Source organism: Alosa sapidissima, chromosome 24 (genome assembly GCF_018492685.1).
Source record: "Alosa sapidissima isolate fAloSap1 chromosome 24, fAloSap1.pri, whole genome shotgun sequence".
NCBI lineage: Eukaryota > Metazoa > Chordata > Actinopteri > Clupeiformes > Clupeidae > Alosa > Alosa sapidissima.
In genome coordinates this window covers 8644976-8664584 of record NC_055980.1, presented here as the reverse complement: position 1 = coordinate 8664584, position 19609 = coordinate 8644976, and the positions used below count along the sequence as shown (strand labels likewise).

The 19609-nt window shown below is 45.7% G+C and overlaps 2 protein-coding genes across 2 annotated transcripts in view; one reads left to right on the top strand and one right to left on the bottom strand.

Annotated features, from left to right (window-relative positions):
- The window catches only part of myo1d (myosin 1D), a 98655-nt gene that overhangs the window by 13334 nt on the left and 65712 nt on the right, over positions 1-19609 (bottom strand). The window contains exon 21 of the mRNA XM_042082503.1: positions 14674-14828. Coding sequence (XP_041938437.1) covers positions 14674-14828 — 155 coding nt within the window. The remainder of the gene's footprint in view (positions 1-14673; positions 14829-19609) is intronic.
- LOC121699932 lies at positions 4714-5762 on the top strand. The gene is made up of 3 exons (XM_042082506.1): positions 4714-5258; positions 5375-5437; positions 5540-5762. Exons 1-3 carry the CDS (start codon positions 4781-4783, stop codon positions 5617-5619), a joined length of 621 nt encoding a protein of 206 aa, XP_041938440.1. The 5' UTR covers positions 4714-4780; the 3' UTR covers positions 5620-5762.

Genomic DNA, 19609 nt, shown 5'->3' with positions numbered 1-19609 from the left:
GGCAAACAATGAAAGCAGCAGAGCCAGAGTGAGAGACCAAGAGAGGGGGTGGGTGAAAGAAACAGAGTGTATGTGAGAGAGGGAGAGAAAGAGAGAGAGAGAGAGAGAGAGAGAGAGAGAGAGAGAGAGAGAGAACGACGCAGAGAAACAGCAATGCAGGGCTAGTGCTGAAAAGTAGGTCAGATCCACTTTCCGCACGGGTGTGTTCACTCACACACACACACACACATACCCGGGCAAAGCCAAGCTACACACCCCTTGCATCTCTCTCGCTCTCTCTCACCTCTCTCTCTCTCTATCTCTCTATCTCACCTCTCTCTCTCTCTCTCCTCTCTCTCAATCTGACCATCGGTGCAGACACACCCAACTGACAAATCCTCAATGCCTTTCAACAAAACACCATGTGTTCGAAACAAACATGCATATGCATATATATTTGTGTGTGTGTGTTTGTGTGTGTTTCTCAGTGTTTACCTGTTTGTGTGTTTATGTGTGGCATGTTTTCATGAGCCGTGGGCGGGTGGGTGTGCATGACTGCATGTTAGCACGTGAGCTCACATGTGTGTGTGCGTTCACGGGGTGATTGGCGTGATTATGTAAGGCCTGGAAATTGCATTACTGTAATGAGAATGTTTTGAATCCAAGGGCTGTGCCACGAGGGTGTCCGCGCCATGTGGTCCAGGCTCCAGGTAAAGAAGGCATCATAAGACGCACGGGTGGATAACGCATAGAAAGAGTGTAGATGTGTATATGTGTGTGTGTGTGTGTGTGTGTGTGTGTGTGTGTGTGTGTGTGTGTGTGTGTGTGTGTGTGTGTGTGTGAGAGAGAGAGAGAGAGAGAGAGAAAGAGAGAGAGAGAAAGAGGTGGGAGACTGAGAGAGTGGAAGAGAAAGAGTGTAGATGGGTATATATGTGTGTGTGTGTGTGTGTGTGTGTGTGTGTGTGTGTGTGTGTGTGTGTGAGAGAGAGACAGACAGAGAGAAAGCGAAAGAGAGAGAAGATGTGACCCTCATCTGGATTTATGGCAGTAGGATCATAACTCAATCACATGAAATCAGCACTGAAACAAGCACACACTTATGCGAAGAGACTGATGAGGAGCTTTGGGCAAAAATACATGCAATCTCTCCCTCTCTCTCTCTCTCTCTCTCTCTCTCCATCCATCTCCATCTTTCTCTCTCTCACTGAAGGTGGACAGTGGAGTCATCAGCATTCACTGCCAGAAGGCCTGTTAATGCACTAAATATCAAACATGGATTGGCTGGTTGCTATGGGAACTGCATCTGCAGCTCTTGGGGAAAAGAGGCAGGGGGAGGCTAAGATACAGGAAGGGAGGAGATAGAGAGGCAAGAGAGGGAAGGAGGGAGGAAGAGAGGGATGGATGGAAGGTGGGAGGGGGCTGGATGGTGAGGAGTGGGGAGAGAAGGAAGAATGTGTGAGTGGAGATGGAGAAAGAGGGAGAGAGAAAGGGATGGAGGGAGGGAGGTGAAGAAGAGATGGAGGGGTGTGAGGAGAGGAAGGAGGGAGAGATGGAGGGGGAGCATGACTCCTCCAAGTCTGAAATTTCGATTCAGCATAAAGCCTGACCTTGCTGTGGGGGACAAAGACACCAGGAGCAGGAGCGGCAGCAGCACTGGGCGGCAGGTGCAGCGGCACCGGCACTGACCGCTAGCGTCTGACGCTCCCGACGCCGTCTCGTGCAGGCCGGGCTTCTCCTACACGATGAGCCCGATGCGCGCTATCATGTTACCGGATCGGTCCACCGCGGCGCGCCATGCCGCACAGCCCCCCCCCGCCTCCTGGCTTTCTGTATTATCATGCTTACAGAGACTTCCGCAAAAGGCGGCAACTGTGGCGCACGTCAATAAACGGCATCGGGTATCTCTGCCCACGCCAGCACACCCGTCTCTCTGAGACGACGCTCTCACACACACACCCGTGCATACTTTAGCTGATTATATTAACAGGCACAGACTGCAGCAGAGATGATTGCATTACGATATTCATCCGGTTTCACGTCGCCATCTGTTCACCACGTGAACCCTCCGACTGGACTGATGTGTGTGTGTGTGTGTGTGTGTGTGTGTGTGTGTGTGTGTGTGTGTGTGTGTGTGTGCGCTCAGGAGGGCGAACAAATGATCCCAACTGTTTAAAAATAACCACACTAATGGTGTTCTATTCTATGGGTTGAGGATGATTAACTCATTAAAGTTAATTAGGATTTTGTATTAATGAGGATAAAAAGTAAATGACAATCGTTTTTTTGGTCCATTGACACAATAATAGGTCTGCAACTGACAGTGGGTGGTGCATATCTGTGTCCATGTGCTTGTGTGTGAGAGTGTGTCTGAGTGGATTGGTGTGTGTGTGTGTATACTTGGGACCTTAATTGACTGACTGACTGACTAATTGACTGACTTGAGAGACCTCTCACCTGTGTTTGAACGCCATATTAAATGACTTATTAGCTCAACCGAAAACGCATTGTCAGTGGCTTAGTGCAAGACCCCCCCCACCCTCCCCCATCCCAACATGCCTTTCTGTCTATTCTCACAGCCCATTAGGTCAAATGCTATTTATTCACTCTTCAGGACAATTACCAAACAATTATCAGCTCATAACTGAGTGAGCACAGATTGCAATGAAACAAAGGCTCCTGCAGTGCATAAGGGTGCACCTATGTGAAATATTCAGAATGTGTTCTGAGATATATGCGGGCCGATTGTATGAATATTTCATACTATGCATTACAGTTTGCGTCTGAGTAAATGATGATAAATGATGATATATGGGGGGACAGGAGTGGAGGCGGAGGGGGGAGGGGACCCAGTGTTTGCCGCCCCTTTCCCTTTCACAGGTCAGTGCGCACACACACCAAACCTTCAATCACCTCAGCATCTGGTCGCCATTGCCACACACACACACACACACACACACCACACACACACACACACACACATACACACACACACACACACACACACACACACAAACAAATTGCTTTTGCGGAACATACCGTACATGCAGAAACAAAGCCAATAGTTTTTCTATAGCACATCGAGCAGCTGTGACAGAGCACGTACACAGTATGGAGCACATTGGTTTGTTTAAGGGCTATGAAAAACACATATAGAGACATGGGTACACACACACACACACACACACACACACACACACATGCACACACAGACACACACATACGCACATACACACAAATCCCAATTAACAGAAGCAACACCATCTACTCTCCTCCCTGTCACTCTCCCGTTTCCCTCGCATAGGTGTGAATGTTTAATACAAACAAGCAATCACACACACACACACACACACACACACACACACACACACACACACACACACACACACACAAAATCATATAGGGCCTCAACACTCTTTCTTTGCTTCCAATTTATTTGTCTTCTGTCTTGTACTCTCACCTGGATGTATGGAACAGTAGCGGTCCTTAAATAATAATAAGTAAATAAAAATAATTTTGGTAATTTCCACCTCTACCCAAATTGATTTATTTAGAAAGAAAACCTGAGTGTCCCACTTTAACAGTATGGGTGTCAACCTAATAACTTGATGTATGGCATGGCACAGTATGGTCCATCATATGATTATTAAGGATGGGGTATTTTAAATAATTTAGGTAATTTCCACCTCTACCCAAATTGATTTAGAAATAAAAATGAGTGTCCCACTTTAACAGTATGGGTGTCCCACTTTACCAATATACCACATATTTGAGGTTTGGTCAGTTTAGATTTGAAGTGGTGTAATTTTAGCATTTGTTATTTATCCTTTTTAATGTTTAAATAGAGTACCGAAGCCATGACGTAGCGTTGCCAAGGCAGCAATTTCACTTGGCAATGGCTTACTTAATCTATTTCAATAATTTTACAATGTTTCTAAGACGTTAGTATATTTTTTTACACTGTAGGAATCACATACTACAACATAAATTCATGCCAACACGATAAAATTCGTGACTACAGAGTTTTATTTTAGCATGGGTTTCCTCCGTAAAAGAGACCTGCATGTAACTTCACAGCATATGGTTAAAATCCTTAAATTCACAGACGTGTTTTGGCTTTATTTTTTTGGCAAAAAACGTCACTCTTAACAGCCGCCAATCTTTGAGAAGATGTGAAATATCCACTGGAATTTTGTTTCTTTCTATTACACCTGCCAGGGAATCCGTGTTATGTGGCTAAGCTGCTGCCTAGCAGGTAAAACACGTTTAAATGGATATATTTATTTTTATTAGCTAGAAATGATGCCACATGTTTATATTCAATGCTATTTATGCCACTTCAAAAGTTTGTTTAGATCCAGTGATTCTGCCATCATGGAAACGCTACGTGACACTTCGGGACTCTATTGTGTAAAGGACAACCCAAGCTTTCTAAAAATGTATCATGTTATTATACAGCATATACTGTAGCTTTAGGATTATTGTTAAATGTGTCAGAAAACATACCATTTTCAATATGGTCCCACTTTACCCATGTTCCCCCTACATGTGAATCAAAGATCTTAGAGCATAGCGCTCTAGAATCTTTGGTGTATCATCATCAAGAGAGTTTACCAGATAAATACATCATTCCATGGAATGTTCTCAAATTCCACTCTCAGCATCAAACTATTGTTTCTGTCACAGAAGCAGCTTAGCAACATTGTGATGTCTTTAGAACACAACAAAACTGTAATTCTTGGTCACTCTTTCTTATGTTGTCCTAGAAGTTGGTTGATTGTTGATTTTATGGTAGCCTGATATAATGTGGATGTTCTGGTTTCTGACCTGCTGCATTGCAGCACGGCAGAAGAGGAATGATGGTTCAGCTGCCATTAAGAAAAAGGTCAAGAAATACAAAATGTGGGAGCTGAATCTCGAATTGTTCAATTTGGGTGTCCACCTTGATGAGGACAGTTCCAGCAATGAAAAGAAAAGCAGAAAGAAGATGAAGCATGCACTCCAGAAGCGTCTCATTAGTGAGCTGCTGAAGATACACGTGGACAGAGCCAACAAGAGGGCTAAAGAACTTCTCATGAGTAACCCAGATGTTATGACCCTGAATGTGTTGAATTATGGGAATGCTTCACTGGAGAGCAAACTGGAACAGATGGAGAACGATAACAAGAAAATGGAAGGTGATGGACAGAGTGTTCTTCACACCCTTATGGACAACGTTGAGAAAAACAACGACAACACTGATGGACATCACATTATCCTGGAGGAAGTGGAGAGCACTCTGAGTGAGTAGAAGTGCAGATAGGCCAGTAGAGCAAAAGATCAAAACACAAAAGTGACTTTTTGACGTAATCATAAACATTGAGGAAGAGTGCTACATCATGCATGTCATTTTTTACAGATCTGACTCTGATTTCTGCTGAGCACTTGAATAATGAAATTGGGAACAAAATGCCAACTGATGGTATGTACCAGATATTTATTTACAAGGGAACAAACTGATTGAAATAAAACAAAAAACCTTTAGTTTGTGTTTTTCTGACTAACTTTCCTCTGTAATGTACAGATGTAAACAGCATCAGAGCGAAAGCCAGCACAGGGGAAGGTGACAACGCAGATTTCAACATGGCAAATGACAAAGTGTGAAAAAGTGCTTAGCCCTTGGACTGGAGACGGGAGGGAGGACTGGAAATCCCTTTTTGGCGTCTGGTTCTTCTGTTGTTTTTTCATTTTTTTTATTTTTTGCCCCTTCTGGCAAAAGCTTTTCAGTAAAAGTTGAATTGAACCTACTATGTTTATGTCTCCTTTAATAACTGTTAATATGAACATCTGCCCACTGTAATACTCTTCTGGCCAAATTTGACAAGTTAAGTTTGTCCCATGAAACTGAAGGCCACAATTCAATGACAGATTGCAGGCTTCTTTATTTAGCAGGACTATAACTTAAAAGTATAAAAATAGACTGAATTTATGAAGAAAGCTCCTTCTTTCTGATTGTAAGACAACTATCAATTCAATAATGCTCCAGGCAGGCACTCAAGCAGAGATGGCAAAAGTACTCACTTCCTGTACTCAAGTAGAAGTACAAATACTTGCGTTAAAAAATACTCAAGTAAAAGTAACAAAGCACAGGCTTGGAAATGTACTTAAAGTATAAAAGTAAAAGTAGTCTTGTGAATGACAACCATTTTTTATGCAATGGTACCTGGACCACACAAATAGAGTGCAAGAGTGCCAGTCTCTCTTTTTAAATCTCCCCCTTAACCTGTTGGGCCATTTCTAGGATTTCCCGCCCAACATTGCACTGCCTACTTTAGAGGGCAGTGTGTTCTTTTGGCCTACCATCAAATGCTGGACATCTTTAGAAAGCTAAGATCCTGTAGTTTCTTAGGAAGCACTGGCACAGAGTTACAGAGCCTAGAATATTGTTTTTTTCTTTCTGTGAGATAACAAGCATCTCAGACCACATTTCAGCCCTCTAGATCACTTGATATGATTTTAGAGACACAACTGAGCCAGAGCACCAGGTCTTGCGAAGCTGTGTGCAAAAGTAGATCAATATAGAATGAAAAATGAGTACTTTAGACCATTATTTGTCAAGGTGTGCTCATGCGTTTTGTAATGCCCTATGGAAACTCCCCATAGGATTTTTGGTTACCCAAAATGCATACTGACAATAAAAGTATGCATTTCTGTGGTTTCTTGTACACTATTTGGATTTGTAGGTCATGTCAGGTTCTGATAATCTGACTTCACAAAATGGAATAATTATACAAAAGTCTCTATTTTTGCATGGGTGTGTATAAGATGGACTATACAACTAATATTTAAATGTTAACAGTTGTAATTGGTGAATACACTCTTTTGAGAGGTGGATAAACTCTAATAAAAGGTGGATAAACTATTTCTGAAATTTCAGGTGGGTAAACTGCGTTTAGCCTACTTGCATTTAGCCTCCACTAGGCTACATCCCTGTTCAAGCTGCATTTACTTATTGCTAACGATATAGGCTACACTGCAGCTAGAAGTTATGGAAGCACCAAAGGTGAGGAGAGGTGGAGGGCATTTTTGACTAAATTTAATTGAGCGTGTCTCATTTTAGGGGCCGGATGCTTCGGAGCCTACTACTATGTGCTAACGTTAACGTTACTGCCATCAAGCTGCAATGATTAGCCGCGAATGAATGCCGCCCAAATCTGTCGAGTCATCTTGCAGTGGTGCGTCAACTTTAAGTGCAACGTATATTCCCATCCGCTATTGATGACGCGAAAAATAATAACGGTAGCCTAACTCCACTGAAATTATTTAAAACTAAAGTAACGAGCCAGTTCACAATATTTGTGTTAAAATGTAAGGAGTAAAAGTAAAAAGTCGCCTCAAAAATAAATAGTAAAGTAAAGTAAAAATATCTAAAAAATCTACTTGAGCACAGTAACGAAGTATTTGTACTTTGTTACTTCCCATCTCTGCACTCAAGCAGGCCTAGCTGAAACATTGTTTTTCTTTTCTCCCTCGAACAGAGTCTTATCATGACTTTAAATTATGATTTACTTATTGAAAAGCCAACCATGTGCCACTAAAAAACACTGGAATGGTGGTGGCAGAAAAGGGGCCTTTAATTGTGACTGAACCCAACTAATATTACATCCGGTGTCATGAGTTATTTACATTCAACATTCAGTGGCTAACAAAATACCAGGACAGTTCTTTTACAAGAGTCTGTAGCCGGCGAGTGCCATACTTTTACCAGAGCAGTTTCAGTCCTTCAGTCTGACTGGCTGCAGGTTGTCATAGTTGCCAATGTAACTAACGTGCAGTCTTCCTTTCAAAACATAAAGATGTTATAAGCGAATAATCTGAGACGTTCGTTCTCAGCAGCATTTAGTTAACACATCTAGTCACACGGTTCCTTTATGTGCCTTCTGCCTCCACACCTCTCTCTCTCTCTCTCTCTCTCCTCACACACCCAAAACATCCTTTCACCCACATTTTCTGCTCCAGTCACAACATACTTCAGTCTCCCCCAACACACACAAACAGACACATACATAGACATAGCCGGGATTATTGTGTGCTTCACCTCACTGTGTGTTCACTGTGTGCTGTTTGTGTTTCACTAATTCACCGATTGGGTTAAATGCAGAGACCAAATTTCCCTCACGGGATCAAAAAAGTATATATACTTATACTTATACTAGACACACAAACACAATCTCTTTCTTTCTCCCATCATCCCCCCTTTGACTTTCTGACATGGTTTTTCTCTCCCTCCCTCCCCTTCCCTCCCTGCCAGTTCTGTTTACTCCTCTCTGCAGAGTGGTCCATTAACAGTGTTTCCAATGGCACAGAGTGGAGTATGGCCCAGTTTTAGCTCGGGATGGGATGGGATGGGGGCACAAAGAGAAAGAGAGAGAGAGAGAGAGAGAGAGAGAGAGAGAGGGGAAGAGAGGGAGAGAGAGAGGGAGAGAGAAAGATTGATAGAAAGTGATCAGAGGCCAAGCTGAGATCAATACAGAGCCTGGTACGTGATTGAGCGGACTCAAAGAGTGAGTGAGAGAGAGAGAGAGTTAGAGAAATGGAGAGAAGCAGAGAAATGATGGTCCAAAAAGGGCCCCAATTACCACTAAAACTCCTGGTGCCGTTTACAGCCGTCATGGCCTGAGCACCTCTGCAACAGCTCTGCTGCCATTACCAGAGGCCTCGTCACACACAGGCCACGTGCTAACTCAAATGGAACGCCAGCTAACGAGCCAATTTAACTCTTCACACATGACCTTCAGCCACCTCCACCCTCCCTGCCCCTGAGTGGGGACTCTGTGGGAAACCATTCTCTCTCTCTCTCTCTTTTCTTTTTCTCTCTGTCTGGCTATTTGAACTGACTGAGACTAAGTGTGTTTATTGTCTTTTGACTGGATTTGTGTGTGTGAGTGTGTGTGTGCGTGTGTGTGTTTGTATGTGCATCTTGGGGGGGGGGGGGGGGTAGTATGGTTTGTTTTTCTTGAAAGTCAGAATAGTCTCGGTGGGTGAATAGGTCCATGGTCACCATTGGCTTCATTTAGACGAGACCAAACCTCTCATCAACTTTTCGACACCAGAAAGCCAAGAGTGGAGGTGATCATGGCTGACTGGCCATTCACGGCTATTCGCTGCCCTCCTCCGCCCCTCTGTCTGCGCAGAGACAGGGCTTTCATTAGAGGACAGCATGGGGAGACACACACGGGGCTAAAGCTGCCACCAGAGGAGACTTCTACAAAACGAAAGAGAAAATAGAGAGAGAGAGAGAGAATGAGGGAGAGAGAGAGATGAATGGGAGAGAGAGAGAGAGAATGAGGGAGAGAGAGATGAATGGGAGGGGGGTAATTTAAAGAGATTACACAAGCAGAGGAGAGAGAAAAGAGGAGTGAAGGAAAAGGGAACGGGATCAGGGGGGCACAAAAGGCGTCTGGCACCTCACTGAAATAGTTCCTGTTGTGAGGACAGAGGAAACAGGAAAGTTCCTATTTGTGTTTATTTATTACTCAACCGGGCCCCTGGAGGGGAACCAGGCATTTGCCTCATCCCTGCGTCATCCTTTAGCAGGGGCTTGCCCTGTAGAGTGAGTAAACAGCCCTTTGTGTGCTTCAGGAGGGTTCACTCTCCGTCTTCCGGAGTGAGTTACTGACTGTGGGTGGAGGTTATTTCCCTTGACCCGTTGCAATCACCACCGCAAGTGATCAGCAAATCAATAATATGGACGGCATGTATATGAGTCTTCTCTCGGTGGGAGTATTGGACTCGGATCAAGCGTCCCCTATGGATGTCTACAGCCCCCTTCGTTAGTGGTTCAAATGGAAACACTTAGCATGGGGCTTTTTGGAGCAGCCAGACACAGATTAAATTACTGAGGCTGAGCGGAAGATCTGATGAGAGAGAGAGAGAGAGAGAGAGAGAGAGAGAGAGAGAGAGAGGAGAGAGAGAGAGAGAGAGATCACATGAGAAGGGATAAAACTGTCTACAAATGTGACTGTGTGATTTCCCTGATTCTGCTTTTAGGGTAGACACACTCAGAGAATGATAAAGTAAGGCTAAGCATACGGCTGTTCACAGATACATACATCCCTGGGTTCCCTTGGAATGACATATGTATGCAAGAGGCGGCCCACATGTTTCTGAATCAGCTAGTCTCTAGGTAACAGCTAGTATGGTCAGACTTGTGGTAGGTTTGGAGTCACTTGGCTGTTAATGAGTTCTTGGTGATGGCCATTAAAAACAGAAACGTTTGTTATGTCTCTGAGACATACTGAGTTTTCATTTTGCATTCACATTTTTAATGCCCAATCAAATGAAAATACTTTTCATTTTCAGTCTTATCATATGGGTGGGGTGCCACCATGGTCTCTAACTTGACCCCCCCCCCCCATCTCTCTCTCTCCCTCTGTTTCCCCCCTCTGTCTGGTCCAGTGAGAGTATGGTGGAGGTGGAGGTGGAGATCCGTGCTCCTCTGTGAGAGACTGACGGTGCAGCCACCACCACCGCCGCAGCAGCAGAGAGGGAGTGATGGAGGGAGCGCTGCTGCGTGGTGTGCATGTCAATGCGGGAGCGCCGCGGCTAAATATAGAGTGGGCCAGCCTCCACAGAGGAGCAGCCTTAAATATTTCATCTCCAGAGCTGGAGGAAGCAGGGGGGGAGAGAGAGAGAGAGAGAGAGAGAGAGAGAGAGAGAGAGAGAGAGAGAGAGAGAGAGAGAGAGAGAGGAGAGAGAGAGATGAGAGAGAGAGAGGGGGATAGATAGAGGGAGTGGGAGAGATAGAGAGCAGGAGAGATAGAGGGAAGGAGAGAAAGAGAGAGGGAGGGTGAGGGATAGAGAGAGAGAGGGAAGGAGAGAGAGAGAGGAGAGGGAGGGATAGAGAGAGATAGGGGAGAGATAGAGAGAGTGGGGAATAGAGAGAGAGGGGAGCGATAGAGGGAGAGGGAAGGAGAGAAAGAGAGAGAGAAAGAGAGAGGAAGGGAGGGGATAGAGTGAGGGGAGAGATAGAGGAGCAGGGGGGATAGGGAGAGAGAGGGAGAGAAGTAGAGAGGGGGGATATAGAAAGAGGGAGAATGGGAGGGAGACAGGGATGGGAAGAGAGAGAGAAAAGAGGAGACAGGAATAGACAGAGAGAGAAAGAGGGAAAAAGAGGAGAGATGAAAGGAAGCATGTAGTCTGCAATGTTAAAAAAAGATGCGGGGGTGACACACACACACACACACACACACACACACACACACACACACACAACAAACTTACCTCAGATATACACACACATTCACACACAGGCAGACACTATTCATGCTTGCTGTGCAAAAACTAGAGGGGTTATCTGGTAGTTTGTGCACTGTTCTGCATCAATGTAGATAAGAGCATTATGTTCTTATTCACATGTGGCTTTGAGTTTGCCTCTCCGACAGTTTTAGCGTTGAGATTGTGTGTGTGTCTGTGTGTGTGTGTGTGTGTGTGTGTGTGTGTGTGTGTGTGTGTGTGTGTGTGTGGGTGATAATCTATTCACAGTAGCTGTGAAAAATGACAGAGTTGGCAATTTTTTTGTCAACCCCCTTAAAACATTTCAAAGGAGAGTCATGCATAAACTATAAGTACCTTCTTTTTCTTTACTCTAAAAATATATTGTTTTTGCTTTTCCTAACACTTGTGCTGTGTGGTTCATATGCAATACTAGTGAACTAAGCCAATCTAAAAGTCAAGGTTACGGTCGCCGTCACTTTTATGTGTGAAAAACCCTTTATAGGTACAAAAACATCTTGTAAAAAATCAATTATTCCACAAATAGGCTCTTATCAAAGGCTGTGAGTCAGAATCAGTACAATCTATTTTACAAATATTTTTACTGAAGTGCCTAAAAAAGCACACAATGACGGTAGGCTACCGTTCTTTTGAATAGGTACCTAAGGCGACTAAAATCCATTAATTTATCTCTACCAGTTCACCTTGATGAACAAAAACCCAGAGGCGGCAAAAAACAATTGGTGTTCCCCAGTTGTCTCAGAGCAGAAGCGCTTATCTCTGGTCTCAGATCAGTTGAGCAGTCTATAGCACAGCCTTGCTTTTGATGAGCCAAGAGGCAAGTCCATTGCTGCATCAGCGCTATGCTACATACGAGTGTGTCCAGCTGGGCTTACTGGCTTAACGGCTTCTGAGAGAGAAAGGGCAGCAGCCTTGACTGCAGGTAAAGGAGAGATAAAGGTTAACTATACATCTACTGGGAGGACGCTAATGTGCACGTACAAATACACACACACACACACACACACACACACACGCACACACGCACACACGCAGACACACACACACACACACACACACACACAATTATCTGCAGTGAACAACACTGTGGAAAGCCTGGCCCCTTGCTTCCCTCATGCATCACTTTGATAGATGAAGCTAAGGACCGAGCAAGCGCAAGAGAAGAGAGAGAGAGAGAGAGAGAGAGAGAGAGAGAGAGAGAGAGAGAGAGAACAAGAGAGAAAGAGAACAAGAGAGAAAGAGAGAGAATGAAAGAGAACTCTACACATCGCAGGTCATTAGTCTGAAAGGTGCTGACTTTACCGCCGTTACAAAACGAGCGAGGAGGCCCCAGTGCTCCACAGTGAAACTCGTTTATTTTGACAAGTGCACGTCCAGAAGCCCAGCTCCTCGCTCTCGCCTCCTGACTGGGCCCAGCTCTCCACCACGCATGACTGGACACTGTCAGTGGATGTGAGGAATCAATTCACAATCAAACCCGCCCCCCCACACACCTTCTCAATAACCTCCACTGAGCACTTTAGTATCAGCACAAGGATTAAGTTGGTTAAGATCAGCCAGTGAATATGAGAGGTTCTCTAATGCATAGGGCTCTCTGGAGATAAGGGGTAAAGTTGTGTTATGGATGTCCCTATATGGTGTTGTAGAAGAGAGAGGGGGTTTATTATGGGATAGTATATGCAGCGCTAAGCATATTTATTCTGGGGTGGCAGAGAGGACAGGGAGACAGAGAGTGTGTGAGTCAGGAGATCTGCCTATACTAATGATATGTGTAATGGAGAGCACACACACACACACACACACTAAGCACTAAGCACTAAGCACAAACAGACGTATACTACCAGTCAAAAGTCTTTCTTTTTCTGACTATCTTTAGAAAACTGTAAACTCAACACTATGATATAGCAGGGTAATGTAGTAACAGTAAGTAAAAAATAAACAAAGCCAAATGTTTTATATTTCAAAGCTTCTTTTGCTGTGAAGGCAGCATTTTACACTCTTCTTTCAACCACCTTAATTTAAAGACTGGGAATGGTTTTCCAACAGCAGTTCTGGAATTGGTTGCTTTTGGTTCACTCACTGAAAGCATTTAGGGTGACTATTTCATGAAGCTAGTTATGATACCAATAGTGCACAGTGCTGTCATGAAGGTAACATTTCATGAAGCATATTTATTTATTTTTCTTTTTAACAGAAGAAACACACACACACACACACACACACACACACACACACACACACCCACACACACACACACACACACACAAATACACACACAATCTCACGTATCCTGATCTGACCTCTCTAATCTCCCTCCATTTACAAGGAGAGGAGAGAATCAGGATAAAAGTGTACGATAAACGTGTGTGTGTGTGTGTGTGTGTGTGTGTGTGTGTACGTGCATGTGTGTGTACGTGTGTGTGTGTGTAGAAGCAGGCCAGGGTCAAGCATGTGTGGGTGAGCATAATATATATGTGTGAGTGTAGAAGCAAATGAAACACTGAAAGTCAGCAGGAGAGAAGATGACAGAAATCCGATGCGCATAATATCCTCACCTCAACACAGGCGGTGACTGTTTCTGACACTAGCTACTAGTTCTACTCTAGTAGGTTGCAGGCTGGACACATCAAAGAGCCCAGCGCTCCCCTGCTCAGGGGCTCGAGAGGGAATCAACATGAAAAAGGGACAATCAGCTAAAGTGAAAAAGCTTTTTTTCCCACAAAAAAAAGATACGGGATACTGCACCATGATGTTTGTGAATTTTTTTTTTTTTTTTTAAAGTTTGTGAAAAGTCTGAAATCTGTGGCATCCCACAGCGTCTAGGAGGAAATGAAATGAGATGCTGCAGCGCTGGAGAAGAGGAGATAAGACAAAGACGCTGCGCTCCTACAAGGCCGCTGCTCAACTCCTGCTCTGGTTGCTCCGTTGTTCCGTGTGTGTGTGTGTGTGTGTGTGTGTGTGTGTGTGTGTGTGTGTGTGTGTGTGAGTGTGTGTGTGTGTTTGTTTTGGGGTGTTTTTGTTGCCTCTAGCTTTCTGTCTGTGTGACGTACATGTATGTAGTGAATGTGGATGGGGTCAGAATGTGATGTGGTCCGACCCTTGTGTACTCAGCCAGAACCGACACCTTACTGTGTGACCCAGCTGGTAGCGGAAGTGTCCAGGACACCTTTTGAAGTGTCTGTCTGGACGTGGTTTGAAGTGTGTGTTTGTGCACCATCTGAAGAGAGATAGTGTGTGTGAGTGTGTATGTGTGTGTGTGTGTGTGTGTGTGTGTGTGTGTGTGTGTGTGTGTGTGTGTGTGTGTGTGTGTGTGTGTGTGTGTGGATAATTTGAAGCGTAGGTGTTTGAAATCGGTATGAAATGGAAACGTTTCAAAAGTGTGCGGCAGCTACAGTCTGTGTGTGTGTGTGTGTGTGTATTTACCTTTTGAAGTGACTGAACAGGGTCCCCACCAGCTCGCCGATACGGCTCTCCCCCGCTGGCGTCATGCCTTGTAGGCATACCACCAAATCTCGGCCATCCTTGGTGTGGAAGACGACCAGCTGGTCTTTCCCTGGGGACACACTCACTCCAGTAACCTGAGAGTGGATGAACAGACAAAGACAGAGAGAGAGAGAAAGAGAGAGAGAAAGAGAGAGAGAGAGAGAGAGAATGAGGATAGGAGGTAAATCCGGAGTCTGGCATTGCTGTCACATCTAAAGGCCACAGCCATTACTTAGCACACATTAGTCTTAACCAGGAGAAGCTTCCAGAAAACATCAATACCTGTGCTCTGTGAGAGCGAGATTGGACACAAAAACAAACCTGCAGTATATCAGCTGTTACATGCTGTACAAACAGTCTGAAGATCCATAAATATAAACATTACATAAGGACAGGTAAGGACAGGACAGAAAAAGCGTCCTTTCCCCCGATATGATAGCCTAAACGAAATCTAGACGCACCCTAGCGGCAGCAAATGTAATTTGCAGCCAGGGTAGTCTAGCGACTCTCCGTTGGCTTGCGAGCTGGAAAAAACAAACTCTAGTCAGGCCAATCACATTGTGCGTAGAGTCGGGCTTAACATAATGACGGCAGAGTTGCGACAGTTCCGCGTGAATTCCCTGCTACTTGAAAACAAAGAAGACAGATGCTGCTGCCGGCAAACAGCGGTGTTTGAATCGGCTTTGGCCACGACTCGAGTTAAGTTGAACAACTAGCCCCGCTGGTGGGAAAACGCATGGGACTCATGGGTTGTAGTGCTTTCCTATTGCGTGCAGAGGGAAGTTGAAAGACAACCCGCCCCTCGGATTGAGCAATGCCAATGATAAGTTCCCAGACCCTACATCTTGATGTGGGTCTGGCTCGTCAGGCTACCGATATGACAGAAACAGAAACAGAAAATTAAAAACCTGCTTAACCAAGCCCAAATAAGTTATTCCAACTAAACAAATCTGCATAATTTCAAAAATATGTTCTCTCTTTCTAAATCCATGGAAAAGTCATTAAACAACTTTCTGAACTCCAGTGGACTTTTCTTGCTCTTTTTAGAAGGCAATAGAGAAAAAAAACATAACACCGCCACCTTCAAAAATGCCTAGCAACGGAGCCAGAAACTCTAATCTTAACCCCAGGAGATAGGAGTGGTTGTTTTTCACACTGCGTTGAGTAGGAGCAATGCGCTCTGTCAGCTCCTGTTTAGTCTTGTTTGGCTTTCTTCTAATGACTGCTTATTTCCTGCTAGCCTGATGAACTACAGGACTTACTGCTCAAATACTTTGGGGAAAAAAAGAAACAAGTCCTTCAATTTGCTTGCTGTTGTGTGGAAGAATGCTGCTGAAAAATGCCAGGGTGGTGAATGTGGAGGAATGAAGTTCTTCAAGGGCAGGTGAAGGGATGTGCGCAGCAATTAGATTGGTTCCTGTCCCTTCGACAGCAACCCTGTTATTTTGCAGACACCTCTCCATGTTGTTCGAGAACCATTTAAGGATAATGACGGAAGCGCAGCTTCAAAAAATGAATAATGAATCATTTTTCTCAGAAGAGCAGAAGGCCCTGTGGGCACTGAGACTCAGGGTCAGGGGGGACATGAATAAGTGTCGCACCTCTGAGTCATCACAGTGCCGTCAGCGCATCTCCAGTCAATCAGCGCTATGTGATATAGGAAATCTATGACCTTGGTCACTCACATGTCGAGTGGCCTTTTTGCTACCACAGCTACATTTCCGCTTTACAGCCACACAGGTAAACAATGCTCAGCGTCAAGGCAAACGGGCAGGTTAATGATCCTTATCTCTTTCTTTTCTTTCTCTCTCTCTCTCGCTCTCACTGACTCTATCTCTCCATGTTCCTGACTTTCTCTTTCTTACACCCCCCCTCTCTCTATATGGGGCTCATTGAACACAGCCCATGCAGTGGAAAACAGCCTTGAGGGGACGTAAGCACATGGATTCCCCAGTCGAACGCCACACAAGTAAGGCGAAAAGACGAAAAACAAATTACTATTTAAAATCGATTAAGAAATGAAAGAGCCGCCGCTGGAGTCGATGGCATTTATCTTATCAGCCTAAATTTAGTTTGTGCCCTGTCTGCGACACCAGGCGGGTTTCCGGCAAACACATCTATGCCACAGGCCTTCAGGCAGGGGAAGCATTTAATTGCTTGTTGCTTAGGACTAGTTGTTGTTCATTGCATTTGGTGCGGGGAATGAATGAAAATAGCTTTCCCACAATGCCTTGCAGTGCCAGCTCGATATTTCACCTACCCCTATAATGTTTAATTATCCTGTATTGTTGTTGCCACAGCGGATATTGTTTTCATCCCACTGCACATCAACGACTTCTCATTTTATTTACAATCGATGAAAAATGAAATATTTGGCGTGTAGGCTGGCCCATGTCAGTGACATGGCCGTCCCAAGGAGGGTGTTGGGGACGCTATGGACCTGAAATGAGGACCGAGTGGGCAGAGCACGGCGTGTTAGCCAGAGACACTGGACCACTCTGGTCCTGGGCTGCCTGTTATCATCGCTATGGTGATGGGGATCGGGCGCCCCGGCTCCCCGGAGTTAGTCGCTCTATTCTTGAGGGGAATGAGTTGGCGGTTACGTAACGCACCCAAAGCTCCCTGGAGAGAGAGGAATTGTGTGTGTGGGGGGGGGGGGATAGAAAGAGACAGACACAAGAAAAAGAAAGCAGAGAGAAAGAAGGTCGGAGAGGAGGAGAGATGAATGGGAGGGAGCTGGAGAGAAAAGAAAGGAACAAGGAGAGGAAAGGGAGAGAAGAAAGTGGGAGAGGAGGATTGAGGCATACAGTATGGAGAGGGAGAGAGCAGGAGAGACACAGAAGAGGATCTAGATGCAGAGAGAAATAGAGAGGGAGAGAGGGAGAGAGAGAGATACAGTGAAAGGAGATGAACAGGAGAGAACAAAGGATGAGACAAGAGCTTCGTGGTGTTTGACTGGCAGAGGGAGATGGCAATAATTAGCCAAAGCCCTGAAAAATCACTCTGGCATCTCCTCCGATTCACTGGTCCATAGACATGCTTCACTGGGGCCTTAAGCCATTATATAAGAAGGTGCATTTAAATCTGCTGCATTAGCTGTGTTTACTCTTTAAAACCTTTGGCTCTTCCAAGGCTCTTACACAATAAAATATAGAGAGAGGGAAGAGAGAGAGAGAGAGAGAAAGAAAGTCACATGAATAAATAGAGAGAAAGATAGATGGATAGATGTCCACTGATAGAGGGATGTAGGGATTGAAAAAAGAGAACAGTGAAAATGAGAGAAAGAAGGCGTGAGGGTACGAAAAGGAAAACACAAAACACAAACAGCCATCACCGGAGGGGAACCTACGGGCGGAGGCTTGTGCACATGCCCGGACTGCAGCGGCAGACATCAGCTGATCCGCCGCCCCGCACCGTCGCCATGGCAACCCCGTCTCCTGAGGGAAGGTTGGCATGACAACGGCGGAGCCAGGAACGGACTGGGAGGCAGGGAGGAGAGATGAGGAGAGGAGGAGGAGGGGAGAGGCTGCTGACAGGCAGGCAGGCAGGAGCTGCACATTTGAGGGTGGTGATGGTGATGGGGAGGGGGAGGAGGGATGACGAGGGGGGATTGGTCCGAGGATTAACCACGACTTATTCCAGTACCACAACAGCGCTGGCTTAAGCAGCGGGGCCCCCGGTCTGTTTTCATTTAGCCACGACACGGTTAAAAACCCTGGCCCCGTTTAACCACACTGTGATCATCCCATAACGGCGGCGGCGGCTTAGCTGTCAGATAAATCATCTCTGGGCAGCGCTGGCCGAGTGGACACGCTGAGGGCCGGCTGCGTGCTCTAGCGTGCTGACCCACTGCCTTTTGTCGGCCACCACCACCACTGCCACCACCCCACCCCTCCTCGCCCTGCCCTGCCCCAGCTGCATTCACAAATGAATCCAGGGGCCAGGGAGGGTTTAGCAGGGCAGCGGTCTGCGCTAATCAGCGAGCGCTAAACGCTTTTCCCCTACAACCAACCTTCAGCCATCGATCGGGCTGCCCTGTGTGACTCACTGATCCCGTTTCACAGTGGCTGCTCTCAGTCTCTCTCTCGGTCTCTATCCCTCTCTCCTGATAATGGTGCTTTAGAGGTCCTCACGGTCTGCTTTCTTACTGAGCGCTGAGGACTAGGGGTCCCTGTAGTGTGCCGGGCTCCTTGTGTTGACAGAGTGTACCGTCTAGCAGCTCAGTGGGGTGTCAGAGGGAGCTGCATTGCAGAGGACAGAGGGCTTTGGGGGGAGCAGGCTGTATTCAGAAAGGTGGAGAGCACACATACAGTACCTCAGTGTGTGTCCACACACACATACACACACACACACACACACACACACACAGACACACACAGACACAGACACACTCACACACACACACTCTCTCTCTCACACACACATACACACGTGCGTGCGCACATACATACTCACTCTCTCACACACACACATGCGTGCGTGCACGCACACACACATACACACACATAAAGAATGTCCACATACACACATACAAAACCTGAGGAGGACTGCAGATATATTGTCTCCAACATACTAAATTGTGCTCTCATCTACATTTAGTTTTACACATGCTCACATCTGTGCTTATTCATATACATATGGCACTGCACACACACATATGTAAGCACACACATGTAGACACACACACACACACACACACACACACACACACACACACACACACACACCATCAGACTGCCCGGCCAGTCAGAACAAATGGCTTTGCTGCCACAGTTGTCACCCCTGGCGGTGCTTGCTCCTGGGAGGGTGTAACAGGGAGGGAAAGCGGCTGTCCCCTCTCTGCGGTGACTGATGGCCCAGGCAGCTCTCGGGGAGG